Genomic DNA, 26,278 nt, shown 5'->3' with positions numbered 1-26,278 from the left:
AGGATACTAATTTGAACAGGATGTGGGCATCAGGAAGGCGAGAAACACTCATTAGGCCAAATCCCAGGCTGAGGTTGGAGCTATTGGCATAATAATAATACATGAAGAACCATTTTCCCTCAGAATTTCAATAAATGTAAGGTAATGATACCAATAGGGACCTGGAACAGATCAATTCTGATTTAGAGGTCTTGTTAATACCACACCCAATACCTATCCCTCCATGTGAGGATCCAACATGGAATCATGAAGCAAAACTGAAGGTATAGAGTAATTTATCCTATCTGGGCTTCTATGTTTTCTTTTCTACTCATCCATGGAAAAAAAAATCTTTTCTTTTTTTAATGAATATATATATATATATGATATATATATGGGTATATGTATGTATATAAATGATAAATTAAGTTCAATTATGTGGGTAGGAAAAAAGAGGTAGAGGAAGAAGAGCTATCTGTAAATCTCAGAAGTGAAACTACTTTGTAAGGATCTGGATCTTCCACTACTGCTTGTTTCCTGGTAGGATTTCTTGAGCTTGTCTCCCCTCAGATGTGTGGATGCTCCAGGTATTGGGGACAATACGTATGGTTCTTAGTTGTGTTTTTAGCACAGGATTCTTAAGTATCTTTATCTCAGTACTTTTCCAAAATGAAATGGTGAATGTTACATTTTGTAAGGTCAATATTTTATACAAAGTATGAAGGACTCTCATTAACTTCTTCCCCTCTCCCCCTAAAAACTAATTTGAAATGGGGGCAAAGTTCATATTTTTAAGTTCACACTTCTTCTGGGAACACCTTTACAGCTTATTACATGAACTAGTTTTACTCTTAATGGAGGGGAACTACTTAGAGGAGAAGGTGAAGGATGTGCAATGGAAAGAAAACTAATTTGTATGATCCCTTTTTAGTAAATGGGATTATTTTGGCTGGGCTTGAGACATCACCTCACCAATAATTAGTATTACATTGGTGGCTGTCATAAAGTCAGTGTCCAAGATTCTTAAGATTCAGTAAACCAGACTGATCTCTTTCCACACGTGTGACTTTGGGGATCTCAGGCTGGTCAGGGCTTTTGTAAGATATGGGTAGAGGGAGATGTTCTCTGGACTGACAACACAATCAAATTCTGTTTTCCTTTCCAGCACTTATCACTGCTTGGAGACAAAGCTTCTGAGAAGAAGCCTCAGGAACCAGAGGAGATGAATTGGAATTCTTCAGCCTCCAATATGACTGGGTTGCTCAATGTGGGATTGAGGTATCTATCAGCCTCTTCTTCCTTAGTTGGGAGGTCAGGCCACCCACAAGACAGGGAAGGAAAGTGGCCAGTGCAGGCATAGTGGGTGATCCCATGCTCAGACTGATCCAGAGGCATACTGCCAGGGTGAGCACTGCTTCATCCTCAGAAGGCTGGCTTCTTCTGGAGGCATGCCTCACCTTTGTCCATCAGGTCTGCTCTTGGGAAAAGATACAGCCACCAAAAATAGAGGAGCTCTGCTTTCTCCTCATACCCATCTTACTTTGACTCTTTGTTTTTAAAAGAATGCAAATCCTACCAGTCATGGTCAATGAGGGGTTTTTATTTCACGAGTAGCATCTCATTCATAGAAACCCTGAACAGGAGTCACAATAGGCCTGGCTGTCAAGGGCACTAAAAGTGGAGAGTGATTCTAGATTCAGGCAACTCTAGGAACTTCAGCATCTGGGTGTTTGGATTCTCTTTCCACTGCTCTCCCATTGACCCTCAAGCCACATTCTTCATGTCTACAAATTTACAGCCTTCTACTAAATGGTGTTCTTTATACTCTTAATTTCTATCCCTCTGTTTTTCAGTGACACAGGATCCATAGTGACTGTGACACTTTCTTGTTGTACATCTCAGTGCTTCATTTAATGGAGCAATGATACAAATCTTATGCAGTCTTTCAGAAGGTATGAAAAGAGTTAATGTAATTTATAAAAATCTTCATAAAGCAGAATATTCTTTTTTCCCCTGCCTTTGTTGTGTTACAATTGACATATAACATTGTGTAAGTTTAAGGTGTAAAAAGTGATGATTTGATATACCCATATATTATGAACTGTTTACCAGAGTAAGATTAACTAACTCATCTTTCACATCACATAATTACCATTTTGTTGGTATAGTATGAGCATTAAAAGCTCTATTGTCAAGAAAAGCTCTATTCTTTTAGCAATTTTCAAGGGTGCAATACAATATTGATAACTATAGACACCATGTTGTACCTTAGACCTCAGAACTTATTTTATAATTGAAATTTTATACCCTTTGACCGACATCTTCCCTTTCCCCCTCCACTTAGCCCCTGACAACCACCATTTCACTGTGTTTCTATGAGTTACATGTTTTTATATGTCCCATAAAAATGAGGTCATACTGTATTTGTGTTTCTCTTTCTGACTTATTTGACTTAGTGTTAAAATTTACATCACTAGATTTATGACAACGATGACAGTCTAATGCAGTAAGGAAATGATAGTCCTTCAACACATGTAGATGGTGCTGTATCAGGTAGGTATTCAAATGGAGAAAATGTACTTGACTGTTACTGCATGTAAGAACATATTATGGGTTCTCTAGTCTCTTCCATTGATCTATGTGTCTTTTTGTGCCAGTACCATACTGTCTTGATGATTACAGCTTTGTAACACAACTTGAAATCCAGAATTGTGATGGCTCCAGCTTTGGTTTTCTTTTTCAATGTTCCTTTGGCTACTTGGGAATTTCCCTGGTTCCATACAAATTTTAGAATTGTTCTTACCAGTTCTGTGGAAAATGTTGATGGTATTTTGATAGGGACTACACTGAATGTGTAGATTGCTCTGGGTAGCAGAGACATTTTCACAAGATTTGTTCTAATCCATGAGCATGGAATGTTTTTCCATTTCTTTTTTTTTAAGATTTCATTTATTTATTTGACAGGCAGAGATCACAAGTAGGCAGAGAAGCAGACAGAGAGAGAGAGAGAGGTGGAAGCAGGCTCCTTGCTGAGCAGAGAGCCTGATGCGGGGCTCGATCCCAGGACTCTGGGATCATGACCTGAGCCAAAGGCAGAGACTTTAACCCATTGAGCCACCCAGGTGCCCCTGTTTTTCCATTTCTTTGTGTCTTCCTCAATTTCTTTCATGAGTGTTCTATAGTTTTATGAGTACAGATCCTTTGCCTCTTTGGTTACATTAATTACTGGGTATCTTATGGTTTTGAGTGCAATTGTAAATGGGACCAATTCCTTAACTTCTCTTTCTCTGCCTTGTTCTTAGCTTATAGGAATGCAATTGAGTTCTGTGCATTGTGTTCATATTCTACAACTTTGCTGAATTCCTGTATCAGTTCTAGCAATTTTTGGGTGAAGTCTTTGGGTTTTCTGTAAAGTGTCATGTTATCTGTGAAGAGAGAGAGTTTGGCTTCTTCTTTGCTGATTCAGATGCCTTTTATTTCTTTTTGTTGTTTGATTGCTGATGTTAGGATTTCTAGCACTATGTTAAACCACAGTGGAGAAAAGTTCTCAGTTTTTCCCAACTGAGGATGATATTTGCTGTGGGTTTTCGTATATGGCTTTTATGATATTGAAGTATGTTTCCTCTATCCCTACATATTGGAGGGTTTGTTTGTTTGTTTATCAAGAAAAGATGCTATATTTTGTCAATTGCTTTATCTGCATCAACGAGAGGATCATATGGTTCTTGTCCTTTCCTTTATTAATGTGATTTATCACATCGATTGATTTGCAGATGTTGAACCACTCTGGCAGCCCAGGAATAAATCCCAGTTAGTTTGGTGAATTATCCTTTTAATGTACTCTTGGATCCTATTAGCCATTATCTTGGTGAGAATTTTTGCAGCTATGTTCGTCAGGGATATTGGTCTGTAATTGTCCTTTTAAAACCCTGGCAGTGAGCACTTCCTCCTGTTCTTTCTTTTGGGATGAGTTTCTCTATTTCCTCATTATGTCCAAAAAAGAATAGGAGAAAGCGAGAAAAGAGAAAAATAACAACAACAGCAGAAAAAACAACCAAACAAAACAAACCTGAAAAAAATAAAAACAAAACAAAATAAAAAAAATCTAACAAGAAGTAAAACAGATCAAAACAATAAACTAGATCTTGAGTGTATTTTGTTTTGTTTGTTAAAGGAAATTAGATGCCAAAATAGGAAGGAAAGAAAAACTTACATATATAGAAAAATGAAATAAAATAAAATGAGAGGAGACCAAAAATTAAAAAAATATGTATATAATGTGTATATAAAAATTTAAAAAGAATAAAAGAAGAATTGAGGTGATAAGAAAATAGCTGAAAATGAAAGACTAAGAATAACAACAACAAAAAAAGAATGCTATATACTGTTTTCCCTAAGAGCTGAAGTTCTACAATTCTCTATGATTTTTAAACTTGAAACTAGTCAGTTGTTCCTGCTGGTCTTCTGGAAGAGGAGTCTGTTGCCCTGATTCTGTGTCCTTGCCCTGGTGGCATTATACCTCTCTCTCCAGGGGACCGGGCTCAGTGTACTTGGCTCCAGATTGCACTATGTGGTGTTGTTTTGCTCCCTGAAAGCTTTCAGCACCATTGGGAAGGGACTAAAATGGCAGCACACCAAACTAGCCCTGGAGCTGAAAGTTTGCACCTACAACTCTCACAGAAAAGCACCCATCACTTGTGTCTTCCTGGTTTCTGTCTGTACTCTGTGTTCACTTAGCTTATGACCAAGAATTTTTGTGACAGACATGTGACCCAGTTTCAAATCTCCAAACTTTCTGCACTCCAGCAGCCCAGACCTGTGCTTTTCCTCCCAGGCAAGCGAGGGGGCATCTGTCCATGCTTCTGGATTTTGATGGGCCCTTGCCCAGAAAGTAGTCGTGATCGTGCGGTGGTTCATAGTTTATAGCACACTGAGAAGAAAGTCAGTGCAAAGACTCTGTTTCCAGCCAACTTCCCTGCTATGATGCCTGGGAACTCTGCTGCAATCTGGCACCCTCATTTTCTTTGTGACCCTGGGAATCCTGAGACCATGTTGTCCCTTCTGGGATTCTGCCTGATTCACCACCTATGTACCTTTAAGCCAGGGGTGTCCCTCACCTCAGCAGACTTACAATTTCCAATTTTGTGCTCATTGCTTATAATACTTTGTGGCAGTCTTATTAAGCTGGCTCCCTACCCTCCTGTATCCACTGATAAATTGCATCTGATTCATGTCTCTGTACCGCCTACCTTCCAAAAAGTGATTGCTTTTCTGTTGTAAAATTGCAGCATTTCTTTTCTCAGATCTCTGATTGATTTCACAGGTGTTCAGAATGATTTGATATCTATCAAACTAGCTGAATTCCAGGGACCAGATGAACTTAGGGTCTCCTACTCCTCCACCATCTTAACTCACAGGAGACAACAAAATGTTTTCAAAAAGGAGGGTAAAGGAGAAAAAGAGAAAAGTAGAAAACAAGTAGTAAAATGGTAGGGATTAACCCAAATTTATAGTAACAAATTAATGAAAGTAGGCTAAACACCCAATTTAAAACATTGTCAGATTAAATTTAAGAAATAAATAGATTGAACCGTATGCTGCCCACAGGAGACAGACCGGATATATCAGAACATAGAAAGTCTGTAAATAAAAGGATAGAGAAATAAGAACTGAACATATACCGTACAAACTCAAAGGATGGTGAGGTAGCTCTATGAGTATTAGATAAGGTAGACTTTAAGGCAAAAACTATGACAAGAGGTAAAGATATACATATTTGTATATATACAAACTTGTGGATAAAACACTTTTATAATAATAAAAGTATTAATTTAAGAGGAAGACATAATAGCCTAAAATCAGTAACTGGGAAAAGAGAGAAGGGAAATTTCTGGGGTCACAGAAATGTTGCATATCTTAATTATGATGGTGGGTACATCGGTGTATACATTGGTCAAACTAGTTCTCAGCTTTAACTTGCGAACTATGCTATTTATTTAAATATAAATCATATACCCACAAAAAGTAAGAAATAGAAAAAATGCTACATATAAAGTGAAATTCTGACATAAATTCTGAATAGACATATAATATTTTTTAAAAATAATGTGCTTATGCAAAGTTGAAATAAAAAAAAATTTAAATAGAATCCTACAAAATAATACATATAACTGTGAGTTGTGAATATAATTTTTGTGAAAAAATTTCACATTCTCACAAAACTTTTCCTAACTCTAATAGGAAGAAGAATACAGATGTAGTTATGAGTTAATGACAAAAATGTCCTGTGACTCTTTGATGTTCAAATAATTTCCTCTTTTATTTGATAACCTTGAGGACACTTTTAGAAGAATATTGAGATCCTTTTCAAGGGCTAGGTGTTTTATTGATAGTGAACTATAGTCTATTTTAAAAAACAAGAACTAAATATGCCTTTGTATTCTTTATTTTCATGATGTTTTGTTGGGAGTTCCCATGCAAGGTCACTGGGATCAGATTCAGTATTTTCCTGGACATATTCCACTTGCTCAACATTTCTCTGAAGTAAAGAAAACAATTTTCATGAAATAGAAGCTTTGTTTAGTCAGTCACTGTTTCCTTATGTCCCTTGAAGATTACAGTGATATGCAGGAATGCTTTGTACACAAGCACAAACTTTATTCTTTTCTAGATTCTAGCACAGCATAAAATTTTGTTTCCATCACAAGACATAATGATTCAGTTTCAGAATATTTATAATACTGAAATAATATTACATCAACAAATCCTATATTTTTGGTTGAATCCAAATTTATATGACGTTGAGAACTGCAAAAAGTCAGCCAAGAAGTGTCAGTAGGTTATTCAAGTAATACATGGAGAGCATGATAATGCTATATTTGTGAATCTTACTCATTAAAAATGTGTTTGTCGATTGCTCCTAGGACCACTGAAGGGGAAAATATTGGAATAATAATGAAAATTTTTTATTAGAAAATTGACACTGGGGATAATTGCCAAAGTGTTATCAGTAGCTGGAAGATTAATATCCAGGCCAACAAATGGAGCAGACCTATAACCAGCAAAGATATTGAATCTATATTCAAAATCTCCCAAGAAACAATAGACATGGGCAGGATGGCTTCCCAGAAGAATTCCTGCTGACATTTAAAGAAGAGTTAATACCTATTCTTCTATTCTTCTGCAACTGTTCCAAGAAATAGAAGTGGGAGGAAAAGTTCTGAACTCATTCTACAGCATTACTTTGATTCCAAAAATAGACAAAAGACCTCACGGAAAAGAATTATAGGCCCATATCCTTGTGAGCATGGAAGCAAAAATTCTCAATAAAATACTAGCAAATTGAATTCAACAGTACATTGAAAGAATTCTTCACCACAGTCAAGTGGGATAAATCCTCTGGGCTGCAGGTGTGGTTCAATATTTCAAAAATATTGAAAATATCAAAAATCAATCAATGTGATACACCATCTAAATAAAAGAAAAGAACCGTAGGATTCTGTCAATGGATGCAGAAAAAGCATTTTAGAGAGTATAGCATCCTTTCCTGATAAAAACCCTCAACAAAGTAGGGATAGATGGAACATACCTCAGCATCATAAAGACCATATATGAAAGACCCATAGGTAATATCATCCTCAATGGGGAAAAACAGAGCCTTTTCCCACAGTCAGATACAAGACAAGGACGTCCACTCTAACCATTGCTATTTGACATAGTACTGGAAGTCTAAGCCTCAGTGATCTGAAAACAAAAAGAAAAAAAAAAAGAGTATCCAGATGGGCAAAGGAGAAGTCAGACATTCACTATTCACAGGGGACATGATATTCTACATAAAAAAATCCAAATGATTCCACCAAAAAATTGCTAGAAGTCATACATGAATTCAGCAAAGTCGTAGGATAAAAAATCAATGTGCAGAAATCTTTTTCATTTCTATATACCAATAATGAAACAGCAATAAAAGAAATCAAGGAATTGATCCAATTTGCAATTGCACCAAAACCAAAAGACACCTAGGAATAAAGAAGTAAAAGGTCTGTACTCTGAAAACTGTAACATGCTTATGAAAGAAACTGAAGAGGACACAAAGAAATGGAAAAGCACACCATGCTCATGGATTGGAAGAACAAACATTGTCAAAGGGTCTATATTACCCAAAGCAATCCACACATGAAATGCAATCCCTATCAAAATACCACTAGCATTTTTCAAAGAGCTAGAGCAAAGAGCCCCAAAAGTTGTAAGAAGCCATAAAAGACCCCAAATAGCCAAAGCAATTCTGAAAAGAAAAACACCTGGAGACATCAAGATTTCAGGTTTCAAGCTGTATTACAAAGGTGTAGTCACCAAGAAAGTATGGTACTGGCACAAAAACAGACACACAAATCAATGAAACAAAATAGAGAACCCAGAAATGGACCCACAGCTATTTGGTCAACTAGTCTTTGACAATGCAGGAAAGAATACCCCATGGAAAAAAAGACTGTCTCTTCAAAAAAATGGTGTTGGGAAAACAGCAAAATGCAAAAATGAAATGGGACCATTTTCTTACACAGTACACAAAAATACATTGAAAATGGATGAAAGGCTTTAATGTGAGACAGGAAGCCATTAAAGTCATAGAGGAGGACACAAGAGGAAATCTCTTCAGCCTTTGCCATAACAATTTCTTGCTAAACACATCACCACAGGCAAGGGAAACAAACGCAAAAATGAACTACTGGGACTTCATCAAGATAAAAGCTTCTGCACAGCAAAGGAAACAATCAACAGAACTAAAAAGCAGCCTGTTTAATGGAGCAGATATTTGCAAATGACATATCTGATAAAGGGTTAGTATCCAAAACCTACAAAGAACTTATCAAATAAACACCCCAAAACCAAATATCCCAATTAAGAAATGGGCAGAAGATACAAATAGATACTTTTCAAAAAAAGACATCCAGATGGCTAACATATTTTCTTATGAAAAGATTCTCAACATCTGTCATCATCAGGATAATACAAATCAAAACCATGATGAGATACCATCTCACAACTCTTAGGATGGCTAATAACTACACAAGAAATAAGTGGTGTTGGCAAGGATGCAGAGATAGGGAAACCCTCTTACACTCTTTGTGGGAATGCAAACTAGTGCAGCCACTCTGGAGAAGAGTATGGAGGTTCCAAAAATGTTAAAAATAGAACTACCAGATTATTCAGCAATTGCACTACTATTTACCCAATAGATTAAAAAATAGTGATTTAAAGGGATCCTTGCACTCAATACTTATAGCTGCATTATCCCCAATACCCAAATTATGGAAAGAGCTCCAATATCAATTAACTGATGAATGGATAAAGAGGATATGATATATACACAATAGAATATTACCCAGCCATCAAAAAGAATGGATGGATGAGGCTAAAGAGTATTATGGTAAGTGAAATAAGTCAGAGAAAAACAAATGCCATGTCCTCTCACTCATATGTGGAATTTAAGAAGCAAAAAAAAAGGTGGGGGGAGGATAAGGGGGAAAAAAGAGAGAGAGGCAAACCAAGAAACAGACTTTTAACAACAGAGAACAAACTAATGGTTACCAGAGGAGAGGTTGCTGGAGGGATGGGTGAAATAGGTGGGAATAAGGAGGGCACTTGTGAAGAGCTCTGGGGGTTGTATGTAAGTGTTAAATCACTAAATTATACACCTGAGAATAATATTACACTATATATTAACTAACTGAATTTTGAACAAAAACTTCGAAAAAGTGGAAAAACATGGGCAGTGAGAAGGAATGGACGTTTTTCCAAAGAAGACATACAAAGGGCCAACAGGTACATGAAAAGATGCTCACCATCAGTAATAGAAACACAAACATCACTAAGAAAAAATACAAGTATTACGACAATGAGATATCACCTCATGCTTCTTTAGATGGATATTACAAACAAACAAACAAACAAACAAAAAAAAAACCAAACTAAACCAAACCAAAAAAACCCAAACCAAACCAAACCAAACCAAAACAAAACAAAAAAACCAACCCAAAACAAAACCAAAAACAAAGGATAAGTATTTTCAAGGATGGAAAAAAGGAACCCTTGTACAGTATTAATGAAACTGTAATGGGTACAGACACTCTGGTAAACAATATAGCATTTCCCGAAACATTTCACAATGAAATTACCATTTGATCCAGCAATCCCACCTCTGGGTATACATCCAAAGGAATTGAAATATTGGTCTCAATGAGATATCTGTATTCCCAAGTTCACTGTAGCATTATTCACCATAGCTAAGAAGGGAAAATATACTAAAAGTCCATGTAAAAAGGAATGGGTAAAGAAAACGTGACATATATACATTATGGAATCTCATTTATCCTTTACAAAGAGGGTTCTGTCACTTGCAAGAACATGGGTATACCTGGAGGACATTATTCTACGGAAAAAAGACCAAAGACAGAAAAACAAACATTGCATGATCTCACCCGTATCTGGAATCTAAACAAATATATGGAAGCAGAGCACACAAGTATTGTCAGGGGCTGGAAAGGGTATGGAAATAAGGAAGTATTGATCAAGTTTCAGTTATACATAATAAATAAGTTCTGGAGATCTGTATAACGTAGGGCTTATGGTCAACAATACTTTATTGTGTACTTAAAAATTTGCTAGGAGGCTAGATCTTATGCTTTTACCTGGAATATAAGGAAAAAATGTTAACAACCAAGCGGTCAGGAAGAAATTTTTGGAGGTGATAGATAGGTTCCTGGCATTGATAGTGATGATGGTTTCAAGGTGTATACTTATCTCAAAACATATCAACTTGTATACAGTAAATATCTACAGCTTTTATATATGAATCACATGCCAATGAAGTGGTTTAAAACTTATGATTGGAAGTATCTTCAACATAGAATTAGCTTAGGGGATTTGTCTCAATAAAACGTTTTATGGGGGCACCTGGATGGCCCAATAGTTTAAGTGTGTGTCTTTGGCTCAGGTCATGATCCCAGGGTCCTGGGATCAAGCCCCACATTAGGCTGCTTCCTGCTCAGCAGAGAGCCTGCTTCTCCCTCTCCCTCCGTTTCTGCTCTCTTTCTCTCTCTCTTTCCCATTCTCTCTCTCTCTGTCAAATAAGTGAATAAAATCTTAAAAAAAAAACAAACTTCAAGTTTCTTTTCCCATAGAAAAAAAAATTAAAATTGGCTAATTTGGGGGGTGCCTGGTGGCTCAGTGGGTTAAACCTCTGCTTTGGCTAAGGTCATGGTCTCAGTGTCCTGGGATCGAGCCCCACATCGGGCTCTCTGCTCGGTGGGGATCCTGCTCCCCCTTCTCTCTCTGCCTGCCTCTGCATACTTGTGATCTCTCTCTCTCTCTCTGTCAAATAAATAAATAAAAATTTTGAGAAAATAAAATAAAATAAAATAAAATGTTTTATGGCACCAGAATATAGCACATTAATCTCTACATTAGGGTTTGTCCTTATCTTGGTACCATCTATGGCTGGTAACCATCAGCCTTGGATTATAGACTCAGTTTCAGATTTCTAGTCTTCATTTTTGTGTTTGTTAGGCTCACTCTTCAACCATATTCTATCTCAAGGTATTATAAAGTGCCTTTAATTAGTTTAAGTAAAATAATTATTATCCAATCATGACTAAAATGTTGGGGAGGCTCACACTCTTTTCAGTAGTTTGACCACAATTCCTTGATTTATTCCTACATTACTGAACCTCAACCACTTCCATACACTCTTCAGTTGTTCAACTTTCAGGGCAGAACATTATTTCCATGTTCCTGCAGCATCTTGCTACTATGTCCATGAGTATTTTCAAGGGAACCCTAGAGGTCATCTGGCTCAATCTCCATATTTTATGGAAAAGGTGACTTTTGTGTTTTCGGAAATTGATCAGTTAGTTGAAGGCAACACTAGGTTTGTCCAGTGCAAATGATTCAGAGTCTACTCTGGTCTCTTTGCATTCCATTCCACTTCCTCTTCCCTAAGACATCATTCTCTTTCTTCTAATTCCTGTAACAGAGCCCGTACCCACTTTCCTACTCTGATCATAGCTTTGCAAATTCCTTTTAATACAATGTGTATAGTGAATAATCTGTGATTTGGGGGGGCAAATTGGATCTAATCGTGGCATAGAACATGTTTCTCAAAATGTATTTGAAATAATCTAACCTCTGGGTTTGGGTTAAAGACAAACAAAATAAATTGTCTCAGCCTTTTTAGATATGTTCCTTCTGATGAATAAATAGACAAATCCTAGCTGGAAAAAAATAGTGTAAAAAGTACAAAGGTTTAAGGATTCAGATCATGGAAATGTTGGTTTTAGAATACATTGTCAATCAGAAGATAACCTTACAGTTGACAATACAAGGCAACCAGGAAACTTTTTTCCCCTAACAATATGAAATAGAGAAGCAAATAACTTAAATTCCACCTACTTGAAACCTTGGCAGAATTTATAGCAAAATTAAATAAGTACACCCTTCAACTGGTATACAGAACCCTTCTGTGGTAAGAGCTTGGGATAAGAACTAATCATAAGTGTGCATTATGCTGAAGCTAGAATAAATAACATAGGAAATAGGAGATTTGTTCTACCATGGACTGCGGTGGTTTTTCCCTCTCCTTAGAGAATGGTCTGGGCCTGTGAACAATTCTATTTCTCTCTAGAATGGGATCAATGCATATATATGTAGCTAAGGTAGGCCCAAAAACAACATTTAAAAATTTTTTTTAAATTTTATTTATTTACTTGACAGACAGAAATCACAAGTAGGCAGAGAGGCAGGCAGAGAGAGGAAGGGAAGCAGGCTCCCTGCTAAGCAGAGAGCCCAACACAGGGCTCGATCCCAGGATCCTGGGATCGGACCTGAGCCGAAGGCAGAGGCTTTAACCCACTGAGCCACCAAGGTGCCCCACAAAAACAACATTTAAGAGCACACCTGATGCAAACAATATATATTCCAATGTGAAGGGTACTATAACCATTATTTCCCTGGTTCAGGCATGGAGGGAATGTGGACCAATGCACTGGTACTATTTCCATGATTTCCTTCTGAATCACAGCATAATATACAACCTTCTATTATTTAATTATCTACATGCTTTTTGTCAAATCATTAATTCTGTTCAGCCATGTCATTGATTTGAAAGAAGTAAAATAAAAAGTGTATAAATAACTAAATTTTGGAAATTAAGTGTACATGGTTTAATCAGAGGGAAGAATAACAATTCAGTAAAGGATTTTGCAATGAATCATTGTCATCCAAAGATGGAAAATTTATGGAGAAGATAATTATGCAGACCAAGCTAAAATGAGACCTTGAGAAACAGATGTCCATTTTGCTAAAATGTGTTGATCAAGTGTGACTCTCAGAGACACTGATTAACTCTTTGGCCTGCTACATTGTCCAGAATGAAAACAAGTTTTTCTGAAGACTTCCACACCAAGGTCATGTGATTTTTAATCTTAATTCTTTCTTTCTGCGCATCGTCTCCCTCAGAGCCCGGTGGACCTGCTTGTTCCGCAGAGTGTAGATGACAGGGTTCAGCAGTGGGGTCACCACCGTGTTCACAAGGGCAGCCTCCCTGTTGGAGTCCAGCCTGTTCATTTGCTTTGGTTTCACATATACGAACACACAGCTGCCGTACATCAGAGAGAGAACCATGAGGTGAGAAGAGCAGGTGGAGAAAGCTTTCTGTTTCTCCTTGGCTGATGGGAGTCACAGGATTGTGACTACTATGTTGCTGTAGGCAATGATGGTTATGATAAGGGATGTCAACAAGATAAAGGAAGTGAGAACAAAGGCCAACATTTCAACAGACCTGGTGTCAGAACAGGAGAGATGAATCAGGGAGCCAATGTCACAGAAAAAGTGGGGGATGACATGGGGGCCACAGAAGGATAACTGGGAGACTTTTACTAGCAGACCAGTGATGAGAGGAAAGGCCAAAGCGAAGCAGGCAGTGACCAGGAGGAAGCAAGTCTTCAGGTTCATGATGGTCGGGTAATGCAGAGGCTTGCAAATGGCCTCCATACCGATCCAGAGACATCACTGCTATGAGGAGGAATCCTGCTGCTCCCAGAAATAAAAAGACAAAGGCTTGTATGAAACAGGCAGGAAAGGAAATCGTTTGCTTGCCTGAGAGAAAGATGACAAGCAATTTAGGAATAACAGCACTTATGAAACAACACTCAAAGAAGGAGAAAATGCTGAGGAACAAGTACATAGGGTGTGGAGCCTGGAGTCAGCACAGGTGATGGTGACTATGACCGAATTGCCTGCAATGGAGGCCAGGTATGCCAGCAGGTGCACCAAGAAGAGGACCTTTCCCAGGTGCTGGGTGGTAGGAAACCCCTCCAAGGTGAATTCTTGGACAGTTGTCCCATTCCCCATTTCCATGGACATCTCTTTCCAGAATCATCAATGCTGGTCTAACCTACAATAAAGACATCAACAAGCACAAAGTTCTCAGAGGAGCAGGATTTATTTATTTGTCCTCGAAGGTGACTAGGCCAATAGCTAATTGGTTTAGCCAGTGGATTCTTGAATCAGTAGGACCTGAGCTCAGTATTGGTTCAATACTGAGTTCTAACCCCTGAGAGATGGGTTATATTTTTTTAAAGATTTAATTTTATTTATTTGACAGTGATCACAAGTAGGCAAAGAGAGAGGCAGAGAGAGGGGGAAGCAGGCTCCCCGCCGAGCAGAGAGCCAGATGCGGGGCTCGATCCCAGGACCCTGAGACCATGACCTGAGCCGAAGGCAGAGGCTTTAACCCACTGACCCACCCAGGTGCCCCGAGATGGGTCATTTTTAGAAAGGTAGTTAGCCTTTGTGAACTTCGCTTTCACTCTCTGTAGAATGTAGATGATAGGATCTTTCCATTCATGTTCTTGTGAGAAGTAAGATAAACCACATAACTCACTTGTTATATGATGCCAATGTTTCTTTGTTCCTCAAATTCTAAGTGTAATATTATGATCATTAACATAGTGTAATAGAGCATCAATAGGCAGAGTTATTGACATTGTCATAGTTATAATGCATGGTAGTTATCCGTTTTATTATTTTCTATTAAAAATTTATTTATTTATTTATTTATTTAAGAGAGAGAGTGAGAGAGAGAAAACACAAGAGCAGGGAGGGTCAAAGGGATAAGCAGACGCCCGGCTGAGCATGGAACCCAATGGAGGACACCATTCCAGGATCCTGGGATCATGACCTGAGCTGAATGTAGACACTTAACCATCTGAGCCACCCAGGTGCCCAACATTTTTTAAATATTATTAATTTGTAAGTAAACATAATAATAATATTAGTGATATTGCCCTTGAATGTTTAAAAATATGCAACACATTTTGTGGTCCATGTTTTCATCATCATCATCATCATCATCCTCATCATATGTTCGAGATTTATATTTTCTATACTGGTCACAGAAACTATTATTTCTATTACTCTTCACAATAACCATGAACCCCTTCTTCTACAGAAGCAGAAACTAAGGCTTAGAGAGTTCCAGACAGCTTAGGTCACATAGTTGGGACTTTTGCCAGAATGCCAGAATCTGGAGTATCTGCTATTTCCAAATGCAGTGACAGAATGTTTTAAAACAGGAACAAATCTATTGTTGATGTTCTCTCAACCTTAAGTGAAAGATTAGCTTTATTAATCTTAATTGTATCTATCCTTAGGTAGTATCTCTGATGTGTTATTGACCTATGAAATATCATGGTGCTTAGAGAAGATCTCTTTTAGCAGAAGCATTTTACAGAAGAGACTGGAGCCCAGAGAAATTAGGGGTTTGCTCAACAACGTGAGGTAAATTGTAAATTTAGGTTTCACTCACCCCTGCCCCAAGGGTTCCTGCTGTCCTGTGATGGAGGTGGGAGTGACAGAAGTTCAGGGAGGTATGCTGGTCACCCTGACACTCATGCACTCACTCTTACATCCAAGCTCAGTGAACATTCTTCCTTCCTCAGTCCTCTCAATCAGTAATTTGTCTCAGGATGGTGTTTGACTCTAGCATATCAATATAGGCTAAAGGTCGGCAGTGTGAAAGTGTCCCTCTCACTAATGCACTGTGGGCAAAGTCCTCTGAAGGTCAGATCATGAAATCGAACTGCTCACCGCAGTGACACAGCCTGAAGGAGCCTCTCCTTCTGTTTCTGTTGACCCCAGTAAATTCAGTAAGTCACCAGGGTCCCTGAGACCAGGCATAAACAGAGGTCACCTCACGAGAGGGCAGGGCTACCTCCTCTTGCAGCTATTATTTCCAAGAAATCAAGAGTTTGCTGTGGGCTGAGGGGAAAGGAGAGGAGAAGGAAACTCAGTTGTCACAGTCTGTTGTCCCAGAGTGGGGTGAATATGCATCCCATGCTGCAGGTGTTCTGAATGACAAAGCCGTGTGTCCATAGCCCAGAACATTTCACAGACAAGTCTACATGGTAGCCTGGACCCCTGAAACTTCACAAAGGAGCAGACAGACTAAACAACATTTCACTGCCCTCAATTCTGGGCTAGAGCTGGACTCTCAGACTACTTATGGTTCTGACGAAAGGTCTGGCTCTGCCTCCCCCAGTGGGTAGAAGCCCACTTACCATGCAACTTTGCTGTCACTTTCTATGTTGTCATCTCCTATAGCAGCTACTGAGAGCAGCACCTTCTAAGTTTCGCCCTGGGTGCTGCTGAGACAAGCATCCTTCTGTGGCAGTACTCCATGCTATGGGTGCACCTGCTCCAAGACCTTCTCTTACACTATGCTCCTCCATCATATCCTCACCTTTCCATGTGGAGAAGCATCCTTGCTTTACTGTGTCGACACTGAGGTGCTGACAGGAAAGCTTGAAGCCTGTGATATTTTTGCCACAGCATTGCTTGGTCACCAAGAAGGATGGACCCAGCCAGTGAGCAGAGAGTGCAGGCCCTCAAACCTTATTAGATGCTGAAGAGACAGGGGCAGAAAGTAAAGGCATGGCTGGTGCCTGGGGACACCTAATTAATTAGTCAATGTTGAGAACAAGAATTACTGGGGCAACGCTTATATTTATCTTCCTATCGTTGTTGGTGATGCTGACTCCCAGAATCTGCACTGTTCTCTGCCAAGACTTTTGAAGGAAATTATATGACAATTTCCCAAGGGTTTTTAAAATCCCAAGGTGAATATTGCTACTACTTTGTGGTAGAATTCCAGACTACAGTTTTCTACTGTGATGTATGCCCTGAAGCCAGAGCATAGGTGTTCAAAGAACAGACTTTATGGTGAGAAACAGTGGGATCACACCCTGCCTTTTATGAGGCTTTGGAAATATACTGGGGAACGCCACCTTTCTTAGTCATTCTTCATGCTTCTACCAGTGTTACGATTCTTTTCATTGCATATTCTCATTTGAAGGATACTTTCATTGTGCTCCCTATATCCTTGAAAAATGAAAGCACACATTTTTTCCTCTTCAGAGAAGAAAAAAGGTATTTTGGGTGGTTCCTGTAACATCTCTAATCTGGCAGGCCCTCTCTTTTTAAACATATCTGGGATGTGGTGGAGATATCAGTTAAGTGTCTAACTCTTAGTTTTGGCTCAGGTCATAATCTCATGGGTAGAGGATTCAAGCCCTGCATCTAGCTCCACGCTCAGTAGGGAGTCTGAAGATTCTCTTCCTCTGCCCCTCTCCCTAGTGGTGTGCTTTTTCTCTCTCTCTCAAATAAATAAATAAATCTTTTAAAAAAAGTACCCGGGATGTGGATCCCCAGATTCTTTCTAGATGCAGAACTGAAAGAGATGTAAGCCTGAGAGTGGAGAAGGTATAACCATATCAGCTTCTGGATTGGATATATGCTTCTTCTCCTGGGTATCTCAGCTAGACAGTTGCAATAGTGACCCATTTTTCAGTGGCCTCTGGTTTCCCATACCAAGCCAGATAAGGGGACTAAACTCACAAAGTGTATTTGCTGGCAACCCTGGGGCATATGGTAGCTTTTTGGGAACTTGTTCTGCCTGAATCTGCCCTCGTCATAATTGGTCTTACAAGGTCAAGGCAACTATTGTAGCAACTTTCATGAATATTCATGTGAGTCTCACCTTCCCACAAACAGACAAAATCATTTTTATAGCATCTGTCCATCTACACACTTCTACTTTCCCTCCAGTCTAAAGTTGGACCCCATGGTTTTTTTCTCATTTGAAAGTGAAGGAAAATAAAGAATAATGGGAAAACAGTTACAGAAGCTAGGGCAAAGTGAGACTATATATTTTAATGCTAAGGTAAAGTTTTATTTATATGGGATTTTAATTTCATTCAGTGCCAGCTTCATGGTGCAGAAATACCTATCACACCTGAGCAAGTCCCATTGCCAACATGATGGTGAGAAGGCAGAAGGAGAGAGCCTGGTATGTAGTTTGATGGAAAGGTTTACAAAGTGGACAGTCAAAGAAATGGGCTGAACTAACTCTACATTGCATCTAGCAAAAGAGGTGGTGAACTGGTACCAAGAAATATTTCAAATTGTCTTTAGTCTAGTTTCTCTTTTCTGAGGAGTGTCTTCATGGCTGTCCAACACCCAACATTTTTTTAGGTTTTAAATGATAACCTTTCTCTCGGCTATTTTTCAGCATTTCTTGTGCTTTGAGTATTTATCCAGTTAGAGTAAGTGAAGGAATAGTTCTTAAGGTTGTATTTCTGGTTATCAACCGGTGAAGGGATAAAGCAAATATCAGCTTGAGGATTCTCCTTTGCAAAATATTGTTATGTTTGCCATTCTGTCCCTTGGCCACTCTTGAAAAATCAGGCTACCCAGGATGTAGATAGTAGGAATATTTTGGCTTATAGTGTATCTGGTTAATATGGTCTATTCCTAGAATGGCTCCAATTTCTAATATTGTATCCCTAAGGAAGAAGGCTAAGTTAAGGCCTGAGGAAAGGTAAATCCTTTCAGAGATCACACGTATCCTAAATATCATCTGTGATATTGTGGGAGCGGGTGTGGGGGATGCTAATTTGAAGAGGAATTGGGGGATGGAAAGAAGCACCCAGGCATTGGTTGGAGTTGTTGGGTAACTAATAATACTTTGAGAACTACTGTCCCTCATGGAATTTCCATTAAAGTAAGGCAACAATGGCAACTGAGATCCAGAACACATCAATTCTGATCTAGAAGTTCATTAATGTCACACCAATACTCATCTGTCCATGTGAGGAAAAGCATGGTAGTGTTAGTAACTTCCAACTTGGGACGAGGAGGAGAAGCTGAAGGCATAGGGTAATTTATTTTTTTGGGTGTCTTTGTATCTTTTTTTATTCTTGCATTGAAAAAAAAAACCTTTTCTGTGTATATATATATATATATATATATATGCATATATATACACACACACATATGTTTTATATATATTATATGTAATATAAATATATAAGATATGATATATATCACATCTTATATATTGACCCATTGATGGACAGTTGAATTCTTTCCATAATTTGGATATTGTAGATAATACTGCATGTACCATTTGAATGAGTAGTTTTGTATTATTTTTGTAGATACTTAGTGCAATTGCTGGATAATAGAGTAGTCTATTTTTCGCTTTTTGAGGAAATTCCATACTGTTTTCCCGAGTGGCTGAACCAGTTTGCATTCCCTGAAACAGTGTAAGAAGGTTCCCTTTCCTCTGAACTTCCTCACCAACACCTGTTGTTTCCTGTGTTGTTGATTGTAGCTATTTTGACTGGCATGAGGGGATATGCCATTGTAGTTTTGATTTTTATTTGATGATGAGGAATGTTGAACATCTTTTCTTGTGTCTCTTGGTTATCTGTGTGTCTTCTTTGGAGAAATGGCTATTCATGTCTTCTGCCCATTCTTTAATTGGATTTTTCATTTTTTGAGTGTTGAGTTTTATGTTTTCTATATTTTGCATACTATCCCATTATCGTATATATGACCATATAGTTGTGGGTTCACTTCTGGGTTTTCTATTCTATTCCATTCATCTATGTATTTGTTTTTGTGTCATTACCATACTGCTTTGATCACTATAGCTTTGTAATATAACTTGAAGTCTGGAACTGTGATGCCTCCAGCTTTGCTTTTCTTTTTCATGGCTATTTTGGCTATTTGGGACCTTTTGTGGTTCCATACATATTTTAGGATAGTTTGTTCTTCTAACTCTTTGAAAAATACTGTTGGTGTTTTGGTAGGGATTGTATTAAATGTGTAGATTGCTTTGGGTAATATAGACATTTTAACAATATTTGTTCTTCCAATCCTAGAGCATGGAACGTCTTTTCATTTGATTATGTCATCCTAAATTTTTTCATCAGTATTTTATAGTTTTAAGAGTATAGGTTTTTAACCTCTGTAGTTAGGTTTACTCCTAGGCATGCTGTTGTTTTTTGGTGCAGTTGCAAATAGATTGATTCCTTAATTTCTCTTTCTGCTGCTTCATTATTGGTATATAGAGATGCAACGGATTTCTGTACATTAATTTTGTATCCTGTGACTATGAATTTGTGTATCAGTTCTAGCAATTTTTTGGTGGAGCCTTTCCTGTTTTCTGTATAGGGTATCAAGTCATATGCGAATAGTCAAAGTTTGACTTCTTCCATGCCAATTTGGAAAACTTCTGTTTTTTGTTTTTGTTTTGTTTTGTTTTTTGTCATATGATTGCTTAGAGATTCAGAATGTATAATTCTAATCTCAGGCTGATTTCATGGGTGATCAGAGTTCTTTGGTAGATAATCAGCTCACTTTAGGGGACCGGTTGAAATAGCACCTCCTACTTCTCCACCATCTTGTCTCCTGGATCTTGCTTTTTATCCAATCTGGTACCCTGTGGTTTTTTATTGGAGCAGTTAGGCCATTTATACTTAGAGTAACTATTGAAAGATAAGAATTTAGTGCATTGTATTACCTGTAATGTCCTTGTTTCTGTAGATTGTTGTTGCTTCTTTCTGGTCCGTGTTACTTTTGGGCTCTCTCTTTGCTTACAGGATCCTCTTTAATTAGAGATCACAAATTCTTTTAGTTTCTGTTTGTCCTGGAAGCTCTTTATCTGTCCTTCAATTCTGAATGACAGCCTTGCTGGAGAGAGTACTCTTGGCTTCATGTTTTTCTCACTTAGTGCCCTGAATATATTATGCCAGCCATTTCTGGCCTGCAAAGTCTCTATGAATAGGTCTGATGGCTGCCTAATGTTTCTACATCTCTAGGTTAAGAACCTCTTGTCTCAAGCTGGTTTCAGGATTTTCTCTTTATCTCTGAAATTGGCAAGATTCACTTTCTTTGTGTATTTAATAATTTATTCCCCCTTTTTTTCTCTGTTCTCTTTTCCAAATACCCAATAAACAGAACTTTGACATTCTGGACCAAATTATTTTCCCCACAAATTTTCTACCTTCTTTTCTGTCTGTATTTTACTTTCTGAAACTTCTCCATAACTCATCTGCCAACAGTCCTGATGATCTCTTTTTTTCAGCTATTGCTGAATTTATACAGTTTTATAAAATGTTGTTTTAAAGCTTTTTTTCTTTTGTTTTCCTGTTCTTTATTAAAATTTAATGGTGTTTTACTTAAAACTTAATGGTTTTTCACTCAGCATAATCTCCTCTAGTCCTGTCCATGTTGATATAAAAGTTGAGTATTCATCCTTTCTGATGGATGCATAATAATCCATTGTATATATGGGCCATATATTCTTTATCCATTCGTCTGTTGAAGGGCATCTTGGTTCTTTCTACTGTTTGGTGACTGTGGCCATTGCTGCTATGAACACGGGGGTAGAGATGGCCCTTCTTTTCACTACATCTGTATCTTTGGGGCAAATATCCAGTAATGCCATTGCAGGGTCATAGGGTAGCTCTATTTTTAATTTCTTAAGGAATCTCCACACTCTTTTCCAAAGTGGCTGCACCAACTTGCATTCCCACCAACAGTGTAAGAGCGTTCCCCTTTCTCCACATCCTCTCCAACACCTGTTGTTTACTGTCTTGTTAATTTTGGCCATTCTGACTGGTATAAGGTGGTATCTCAATGTGGTTTTGATTTGAATCTCCCTGATTGCTAATAATGAACATTTTTTCATGTGTCTGTTAGCCATTTGTATATCAACCATGTACCAATGAAATAGTTTAAAAAGTATGATTGGAGTATCTTCAACATAGAATTAGCTTAGGAGATTTATCTCAATGAAACATTTTAGAGCATCAGAATCTAGTGCATTAATCTCTACATTAGGGTTTGTCTTTCATTGGGTACCATCTATGGATGGTAACCATTAGCCTGGATTTAGAGACTCAGTTTTGGATTTTTGGTCTTCATCTTTGTGTTTATCAAATTCACTCTTCAATCATAGTCTACCTCAAGGTACTATAAATGCATTAATTAGATTAAGTATAAAGTTATTATCCAGTCCTGACTGAAATGATGAGGAGGTTCACACTCTTTTCAGTAGTTTGGCCACAATTTTTTGATTTATTCCTACATTACTTCACAACACTCTTCTTTAGAACAACTCAGGATGGAACATTTCTATGTTCTTACAGCATCTTGTTGTTATGTCCATGAATGTTTTCAAGTGGACCCTAGAGATTATCTGGCTCAATCTCCATATTTTATGGGGAAGGTGACTTGTGTGTTCTTGGAAGTTGATCATTTAGTTGAAGGCAACAGCAGTCTTGTCCAGTGCAAATGATTCAGGGTCTACTCTGATCCCTTTGTATTCCATTCCCACTGCCACTTCCCTAGGTCTCATTCAGTTTCTTCCAATTCCTGTAACAGTGTCTGTAGCCAGTTTCCTACTCTGGGCTTGGCTTTTCCAAGCTCTTTTATATACAAGCTATACAGAGAACTATCTTTGACTTTTAGGGGATGCTCAATTCTACTTCATTTTCAATCAGATGAAGTCTGAACTTTGAAATAAGGACATCAAGTGCAAACAGTATCTAATCATGGTGTATAACATGTTCCATACAATGTATTTGAGATAATCTAGTCTCTGGGTTTGGGCTAAAGAGAAAGAAAATAAAAAATCATCTTAATTGTTTTAGAAATATTTCTTCAGAAGAAAAAATAGACACATCCTAGCTAAAAAATAGGTGTGAAAATTATACAAAGTTTAAAGAATGAGAACATGGAAATGTTGGTTTTAAAGTAGATTATCAATGAAAAGATAACCTTGTAATTGATAGCACTAGTCCACCAGGAAAATGTTTAATTTTTTTTCATTAATAATGAATTAGAGAAGCAAATAAATTCTACCAACTTGAATCTTTGGAAGAATTTATAGAAATATGAAATAAGTCCACCCTTCTCTTCTACTGATATATACAAGCATTCTGTGGTCACAGCTTTTAACATAAATATGTTATGCACATCTGAGAGGCTGGGGCTAGAATAAATAACTTAAGAAAGAGGATCTGGTCAGCCTTAGGTTGCTGGGATTATTCTTTCTCCTTAGAAAATGGTCTAAGCCTGAGAATAATTCTCTTTCTCTCTAGCATGAGATTGATGAATACATATGTAGCTATACTAAGCACCAAGAACAGCATATAAGAGCACACCTAATGCAAAGTATATATATTCCATTGTGAAGGGTACTATGACCATTATTTCCTTGCACTAGTCTTGGAGGGAATGTAGACCCAAGAATTGGTACTATTTCCATCCTTTCCTTCTGAACAATAACATATTATACCTTCATCTATCATTTGAATTATCTAAATGCCTTTTGGTAAGTCATCATTAATTCTGCTGAGCCATGTTTATTGCTGAAGAGAAGTGGAATAAAAAGTGTGTAAATTATTAAATTTAGGAAACTTCAAGCACATGATAGATATCAGAGGGAAGACCCAAAAAATCAATTGTCATTCAAATGTGGAAAATTTGGAAGAAGATAGTTATGCACATCAAGGTAAAATGTAGCCTTGAAAAGTAGATTTCCGTTTTGCTAGGGATGTGCAGAGGTCATGTATGGTGGTCAGAGACAAGCACCAGAACTCTGTGGACTGCTATGTTGGCCAGAATGAGGACACAGTGTTCTCTAGGCCTTCCACTCTAAGGCCATGTGATTTTTTTTTTATCTTGATATTTTCATTCGGCAAATTGTTTCCCTCAGAGCCCGGTGGACCAGCTTGTTCCACAGAGTGTAGATGACAGGGTTGAGCAGTGGGTCACCACCATGTTCACAATGGCAGCCTCCCTGTTGGAGTCCAGCCTGTTCGTTTGCTTTGGTTTCACATATATGAACACACAGCTGCCGTACATCAGAGAGAGGACTCTGAGGTAAGAGGAGCAAGTGGAGAAAGCTTTCTTTTTCTCCTTGGCTGAGGGAAGTTGCATTATTGTGACTACTATGTTGCTGTATGCAATGATAGTTATGATAATGGATGTGAAAATGATAAACAAAGCAAGAATTAAGGCCAACATTTCAATAAACCTGGTGTCAGAACAGGAGAGATGAATCAAGGGGCCAAGTTCACAGAAAAAGTGGGGGATGACATGGGGTCCGCAGAAAGATAACAGGGAGACTTTTCCTAGCAGACCAGTGATGAGAGGGAAGGCCAAAGCGAAGCAGGCAGTGACCAGGAGGAAGCAAGTCTTTGGGTTTATGATGGTCGGGTAATGCAGAGGCTTGCAAATGGCCACATACCGATCCAGAGACATCACTGCTATGAGGAAGAATGCTGCTGCTCCCAGAAATAAAAAGACAAAAGCTTGTATGAAACAGGCAGGAAAGGAAATGGTTTGCCTGCCTAAGAGAAAGATGACCAGCAACTTAGGAATAACAGCACTTACGACACCACACTCCACAAAGGAGAAAATGCTGAGGAACAAGTACATAGATGTGTGGAGCCAGGAGTCGGCACAGGTGATGGTGACTATGATAGCATTGCCTGCAGTGGATGCCAGGTATGCCAGCAAGTGCACCAGGAAGAGGACATTTCCCAGGTGTTGGATGGTAGGGAACCCCTCCAAGGTGAATTCTTGGACAGATGTTCTATTCTCCATTTCTGTGAGCATCTCTTTCCATAGCAGTATCACTGCCGGACTAACCTACAGTAAAGACATTGGGGAGCACAATTGTTTTAGTGGGGCATATGATTAAGTTGTTTGCCTATCTAAGAAGGTGGTTAGGCTGATAGCAATGTGGTTTAGGCAGTTGGTTCTAGAGTCAGAAAGGCCAGATTTCAATACTAGTTCATTAATGAGTTCCAACTTCTGAAAGATGAGTCATCTTTGGAAAGGTATTTAAGCTTTATGGACTTCACTTCCAACCTCTGTAGAACAAAGATGATAGGATCTACCTATTCTTGTTCTTGTGAGAATTAAGATAAAGCATATTACTCACTTGGCATATGCCAACATTTCCTGTGTTTTCCTCTAGGTCTAATTGTAATCATTATTAACAGAATGCTTAAATAGAACATCATAAGTAGGCAGAGGTATTGACATTTTCATAGTTATACCATGTTATTGTTTTTAATGATATTATCAATTTTAAGTAAACATAACCGTAAGTTTAGTAATATTCCCTTTGAATATCCCCTTAATACCGTAACACATTCTATGGTCCATGTTGTCATCATCATGATGTGTTGACATCTTGAGCTTGTTCTATGCTGGTCACTGAAATTCAGTATTTCTGTTACTCATCACAATAATCAGGAGACCCTACTATAGAAGCAGAAACTGAGGCTTAGAGAGTTCCAGACAGCTTAGGTCACCTAGCTGACTTTAGCCTGATTGCCAGATCCAGAACCCCTGGTGCTTCCAAATGCAGTGTCAAAACATTTTAAACTGGACCAAATCTATTGTTGTTCTTTCAACCTTAAGAAAAAGATTCATTTTATTTATCTTAATTGTTTCTATCCTTAGGTAGTATTGCTGATGAGTTTTTGACCTGTGGAATGACATGGGGCTTAGAGAGGATCTGTGTTAGTATAGGCATTTTACAGAAGAGACTGGAAACCAGAGTTAATGAGGACTGCTCAACAATAGCTAAACTGTAAATCTAGGATTTACCACCCAGCTTCCGGTTTTATGTTGGCCAGTGATGGAGGTGGGAGTGCTAATATTTCCTGGATTAACCCACTTGAGTGGATATGCTGGGCACCTGGCACTCTTACATTCTCTCTTACATCAAAGCTCAGTGCTTTTTTTTTTTTTTTTTTTTTTCCTTCCTTCAGTCCTCCCAATCAGTAACTTCTCTCAGGTGGTTTTGGCTCTAGCATTTCAATACTGGGCTAAAGGTTGTGAGGAATGTGTCTCTCTTATTAACCCACCATGGATCAGGTCC

The 26,278-nt window shown here is 38.2% G+C and overlaps 1 protein-coding gene and 1 pseudogene across 1 annotated transcript; both read right to left on the bottom strand.

Moving 5' to 3' along the window:
- Window positions 1-13,437: 13,437 nt before the first annotated feature.
- On the bottom strand, window positions 13,438-14,397 carry LOC116858252 (annotated as a pseudogene).
- A 9,661-nt stretch (window positions 14,398-24,058) lies between these two features.
- Window positions 24,059-25,001, bottom strand: LOC116858249 (olfactory receptor 6C74-like). The gene is given in 2 exon segments (XM_032842936.1): window positions 24,059-24,153; window positions 24,156-25,001. Coding segments are annotated over 2 exon segments (930 nt in total). The 5' UTR covers window positions 24,991-25,001.
- Between the last annotated feature and the right edge of the window lie 1,277 nt (window positions 25,002-26,278).

This window comes from Lontra canadensis, unplaced genomic scaffold, assembly GCF_010015895.1.
Source record: "Lontra canadensis isolate GAN:19392208 unplaced genomic scaffold, GSC_riverotter_1.0 scaffold3, whole genome shotgun sequence".
Lineage (NCBI taxonomy): Eukaryota > Metazoa > Chordata > Mammalia > Carnivora > Mustelidae > Lontra > Lontra canadensis.
The sequence above is the reverse complement of the archived record's forward strand: the minus strand, read 5'-3'. Positions and strand labels throughout refer to the sequence as shown.